At 59.1% G+C, this 5,483-nt stretch overlaps 1 protein-coding gene across 1 annotated transcript; it reads left to right on the plus strand.

The window, feature by feature from the left end:
* The first annotated feature begins 534 nt into the window (after nucleotides 1-534).
* CUNH11orf96 (chromosome unknown C11orf96 homolog) lies at nucleotides 535-1,942 on the plus strand. The gene has a single exon (XM_046454888.2). It carries the CDS (start codon nucleotides 601-603, stop codon nucleotides 1,315-1,317), a length of 717 nt encoding a protein of 238 aa, XP_046310844.1. The 5' UTR covers nucleotides 535-600; the 3' UTR covers nucleotides 1,318-1,942.
* Nucleotides 1,943-5,483: the final 3,541 nt, after the last annotated feature.

The raw sequence follows: 5,483 nt of genomic DNA on the forward strand, positions 1-5,483 counted from the left end.
GCTTGAATGGGGTGCCCAAGGAACTTGGGGGTGGTGGTGAGGAGACAAGGAAGTCAAGGGAAGTAAAGAGCTGGAATGGAGTAATGGTGTGCGTGTGCGTGTGCGTGTGTACACACACGTATGAGTGAGTGCTCGCTCCTGGAAAGGGGGTGGCGAGTTTTCTGAGAGCGCGCTCCTTTCTCGGAGCTCAGCTCTGGGGTGCCGGTCGCCCTGGCTCTGCCAGAGAGCCCAGAGCCGCTTTGCTCCGGTGCTCGGGACGCAGAACCCACGGCAGAAAAACCAGAGCCTTCAGTGTGAGCATCTGGCATTAGGGGGCGGAGGAAGGCACCTGCACCCCCACAGCCACTCGGGCTGGTACAGATTTGGGGGATCCCAGAACCAGCAGTGCCAGCTCGGGATGCGGATTCGAGCACTACTGCCCTGGGCGCAGCTCAGCGCAGCCGCGTGCTCCCCAGATTCTCCCGGAACCCCGCGGGCGGGGCCTGCCTTCCGGAGCCGGGTTGGCAGGGGGCGGGCGGGCGGCGCCGGGTAAGGGGCCGTTACTTTCCCAGAGTGGCGGGGCGACGTCAGGCGGAAGGGCGCGGGGCGCGCACGCTTTAAATGGCATTCGCTGTCATCCGAGCTCGCAGTCGTGTGGGCAGGAGCGGGCTATATAAGCCGCTAGCCGGGCCGCTTCGGGGCAGACAGCGACAGCAGCGGCGGCGAACGCCTCGGAGCGCAGCGGAGCAGCGTCCCCGGAGCCCCGAGCCCCCCGACGGGCCCGCCCGCCCGCCCTTCCGAGGAGCGTCTGCCCGGGCCCGCAAGGGCCGCCACCACCCCACAGCAGATTTGGATCCCCCGCCCGGCGAGCCCCAGGCTGCTGCCTCCCGGGGGGCCCCGGCGCAGCGGCCGCCCCCTGAGAGCCCCAGCGCCCCGCCGCCCGGCCCCGCGGACGCCGGCGGCGCCATGGCGGCCGCCAAGCCCAGCGAGCTCATGGGCATCTGCTCCAGCTATCAGGCGGTGATGCCGCACTTCGTGTGCCTGGCCGACGAGTTCCCGCAGCCCGTGCGGCCCGCCAAGCTGTCCAAGGGCAAGGGCCGGCTGCGGCGGCCGCGCCAGTCCCGCTTCAAGACGCAGCCGGTGACCTTCGACGAGATCCAGGAGGTGGAGGAGGAGGGGGTGTCCCCCATGGAGGAGGAGAAGGCTAAGAAGTCGTTCCTGCAGAGCCTGGAGTGTCTGCGCCGCAGCACGCAGAGCCTGTCGCTGCAGAGGGAGCAGCTCAGCAGCTGCAAACTGAGGAACAGCCTGGACTCCAGCGACTCCGACTCGGCCCTGTGAGGGGCGCCGCCCGGAGGGGGCACAAGCGCGCTTCCGCGGCCTGCCCCGGGGCCCGCGGGTGCACACCAAGAGGACCCGCGCCCCGCGCCGGGGGTACCCCTCAGGACCGGGGATCACCACCCCTCGCGCGCTTGGACTCCCGCCCCGCTGCGAACTGGTGGGTGCGCCCTCCGCTGCGCTTGCCCTGGCTCCTGCGCACTCGGGGACGCCAGGGAGGGGGGCTGCTTTCTTTGCCCTTGTAAATGTTTATTTTTTAACTCTTCCCAGTACGAACTGTGAGTGTGTGCGGGAGGCGGCCCGCGCTGACTCGCCCGGGTCTCGCCAGGGTAGCCGCTCCACGCCCGTGTCTGATGGTTTGCAACTCCGATTTTGCACACCGCTCCACCGTGCCCCCCAGAGCACACCTGTTCACACTCACGCCAACACTCTCTCGCTGAACACTTTTATAATTGTTAGGCGGGCTGATGGGACTTTGGTGCGCAGCGCGGCTGCTGCTGCGGCCCGAGGATTGATATTTATTTTTGCATTGCAACTGCTGGAGGCGTTTATTTAACCATCTTTTTACCCGGATATGTCTGTGAGGCTCCTGAATGGAGACAAATAAAGTCAATATATTTGCACAGTGCATTTCTCTAGGCTCTTGACTTCTTGAACCTTTGAGGCCCAGGCTCCCAAGACAGTGGGAGGTAAGGGAGGAGGTGCGGAGATCGGCGAGGCCCAAGTTGGAGGTTACTCCACACGCTTGTCACTGAACGAGGTGGATTCAACCTCCCCCTGTCCCAGGTGCGCGGCATTAATTTGCCTCCCTAGGTGGGACCACGTTCAGCCCAGGGTGCTCTGCCTCCCAGGTCTGTTCCTCCTCGCTGGCATCGGGGTGAAATGAAGCCGCTGGCGAGCCGAAGGCGGCCCTTTGAGGATGGAGAACGTCCTCCCAGATGCAATTGACTTCTCAGGGAGGCCAGGGTCCCGTCCTCTCCCGTCACCTAGCACAGAACACCCCACTTAGCCTAGCCTTTTCCCCCGGCAGTGGCTTAAGGGAGCTAGGAATCCTGGGGCAAGCAATGGGAAACTCAGGAGGGGGTGCTTGGACGGTGGGGCCCGAGGAAGAGCGAGAGTGTGGGTGCACACACACTGTGGGATGTGGGTGAGGGCCTCGGGCTGTCCCATCCCGGCACTGACTCAATGCACCTGCGCTGTGGGAGCAAACGGCGGCGGTTCCTGACCTCAGGCTCCTTCTTCCAGCCCTTCTCCTTGGTCCCCTTCAGGGTTCCGCAGAGCGGGTGGGGCTTGTCTTTGGTCTAAGCCTTTACAGTGTCTGGGTATCACTGGGCACACCCCATCCCCATCGCAGGGCCTTTGTTTACAGACTAGCAAACAAGGCAGGGAAGCGCCACGTGGAGAGGAGTGCTCAAGGCCAGTGCAGACGCCTGGTCCAGCTCTCCTTCCTTCCTAGTCTCTTTCTAGCCTTCTTCAGCCCCTGCCCCACATCCCTGTCTACATTCTAAATCCTCTGGGGTACCAGTGTAGCTGTGTCACCTGGCAGTAAGTGGCAACCAGGGTAACAAATGATATTTGGGTGAGGAGGGTGGGATTACTCTATGGTCTGCCCCAACCTGGCTGGGCTTGGGGCAAGGAGAGGGAGGCTTCTACTCCAGCTCCAGGTAGCCCCTTCTCTGTGCTTGGGTGCCCTCTGGTGGTGGGGGCTGGTGTGTGTGAGTGTGTGTGTGTCTGTCTCTGGGCTGAGGGGTATCTCCCTAGCAGCGACTCTGATCTGCCTCTCTTGGCACTCCACCTCTTGAAACCCTGGGCTCTGTGGAAAAAGAGGAGAGGAAATGAAACAAACAAAAACAGGCCTGAGAGGATGTCCTCCCCCTCCCCCTCCCCCAGCGCAGAGATGGGAGGGTGGGCTGTGGCCTGTTGGCTGGGGTCTTTGGCCCCTGTCCCAGCTGCTGAGAACACACTGGGCATTGCAATGGCCCCACTGTGCTGGGGGATATGACAGGAGGCCTTTGGTTCCAGAACCTCACGCTTGTGGGGCCACTGTGGGCTGAATGCAGGCTCTGCAGCTGCCCCAGTGGAGCTGGTTTGAGCTCCAGGGGTGGGAGGGGGGGACTGAAGCTCTGACCTCTCCCCAGCCCCCTTCTCTTCTCCCAGCAGAGACACTAAGGGCGGGGGGAAGGAACTCTCTTCCTGCCCCATCTTTGGCAGGAGCTCCTGCTTCTACTTCAAGAGCCAGATGCTGCAAGAGTCTGGAAGACACCCCCACCCCGGCTCCTTGGGTCACCCTGGCTGGCATTGAGTGTCATTGCAGGGATCTATCCCCTCCTTCTGAGTCCCTGCTTGGCAGCTGGCTGGACCCAGCCCTGGCAGCTGACTAGCTGCTTTTGAAATGTTTGGTAAAAACCAATAATGGGGCAGCGAGGAAACTCGGGGCCCATCTTGCCTACTTCCTAGTTTTCTTTTGTCTTTTCGTGAGTGTGGCACTGGGGATTGAACTCAGGGGTGCTCTCCACCACTGAACTACATACCCAGCCCTTTTTAGTTTTCGGTTTGAAACCGGGTAATGCTAAGTTGTCAGGCTGGCCTTGAAGTTGTGATCTTCTTGTCTCAGCCTCCGGAGTCACCTGGCCCTAGTTTGTTTTAAAATGATCCTAGTTTTTATTATCCAAGAAATATTTGTTTATTATAATGCAAAACAAGTCACTCATATACTACCCAGAGGTGAATGGGTGAATATTTGGGGTTCATGCCTATGTATGCATTGTTGTTTTCTTTGACTAAACAGGTTTATGCTCTCCGTGCTGTTTTTCAACCTACTTCTTAAATTAATTGGGTTTATGTTTATATCAGTATTTATGTAGCTATGTAATGGTTTTTGTAAAATTCTATTGAACAGATCTTCCACATTGAGTTACACTAACTCCCCATTCTTAAGTGTGAAAGTGACATCCTGTTTGTCCCAGTTTGACCCAAACTGGAAGTTCTGAGGGGTAATATAGAAAGAAGTCTAAGGCAGCGACCCAGAGAGGGACTGGGTGAGGGACAGAGGGACTGGAATGCCAGGGTTAGAGGGAGCATACTGGGGGCCACGGCTCCTGGGCCACAGCAGGAGAGCTCTGCTCTGCCCAGGAAGAGAGAGTGGAGGCCTGGGGACAGGAGGTGCCGGCAGTTGTTCCCTCTACTCCCCGTGCACACATGCATTGCAGGGCAGCCCACGCAGCTCCACAGAGAGGCGGGCTGAGTGGCCAAGGTGGAAGAGGAGGTCAGAATCAGGGAGAGGGTGGTGAAGAAGCAAGAAAGCCAGGGAGTCAGAGAGGTGGAGAGGAATGAGGTCCCTTGGGAGAAAAGGTCCTAGGAAGTGATGGGAGGTGAGACACATGGAGGTGGAGCCCGAGCACATCAGAGAGAAAGAGGGAGGAAGGGCCACCTGGGCAAGGAGAGGGTGGGAGACAGGGAGGGTGTGAAGGGCCCAGGAGATGGAAAGCAGTTCCCCTGGAGTGGGGCAGGGGAAGGAAGAGGAGCCAGGCGTGTGAAGGAGGGCAGCAGGGCCTGTGTGGGTGGACGCCTGCCCAGCATTGGGATTTACGGGCCTGTCCAGGGAGCCGCCGGCTTCCTCCGTCCCCGCCTGGCCTCGGCCCATGATCTAGCCTGGGTGATGAGTTTCCAAACAGACTGGAGCCCAGACGGGGCAGAGAAACAAGTGACCATCTCTGTCCTGGCTGGCAGCCTCTCCTAAATATTTTTCTTTGGCCCTGGGGAAGATATTTATCAGGGTGTTTCTTGGACTGATTTAAAAGCCAACTTAGCCTTGCAGGCCACTGCGTGCCAAGTCTGGACTCGTGTGGTGTGGGGTTGAGATGGAAGGGCTGTCTGCAATCCAGGGAACTAGGGTCAGTTGTGGGCTTGGGAGTCCTCCCTCTGGAAGTTCACTGGGTGTAGCCCTTGACCCTTTAGGCTCTGGAAGAATGGAGGGGCAGGAGTAAAGGCCATCATTTAGTGGTACTTCATGTGGGAACTGTACTTTTATCCAGAAAATGTCTCCTCTGCATTTCACAGTAAGAAAGGATCAGAGAGTTTGAGTTTTTTGACCAGTGCCACACAGCTTCTTAGTGGTGAGCTGGATTGCAAACCAGCACTATTTTTTCTTAATTCCAAAGTCTATCTTT

Source organism: Marmota monax, unplaced genomic scaffold, assembly GCF_021218885.2.
Source record: "Marmota monax isolate L192 unplaced genomic scaffold, Marmota_monax_Labrador192_F-V1.1 WCK01_AAM20220418_F8-fsc00047, whole genome shotgun sequence".
Taxonomy (NCBI): domain Eukaryota; kingdom Metazoa; phylum Chordata; class Mammalia; order Rodentia; family Sciuridae; genus Marmota; species Marmota monax.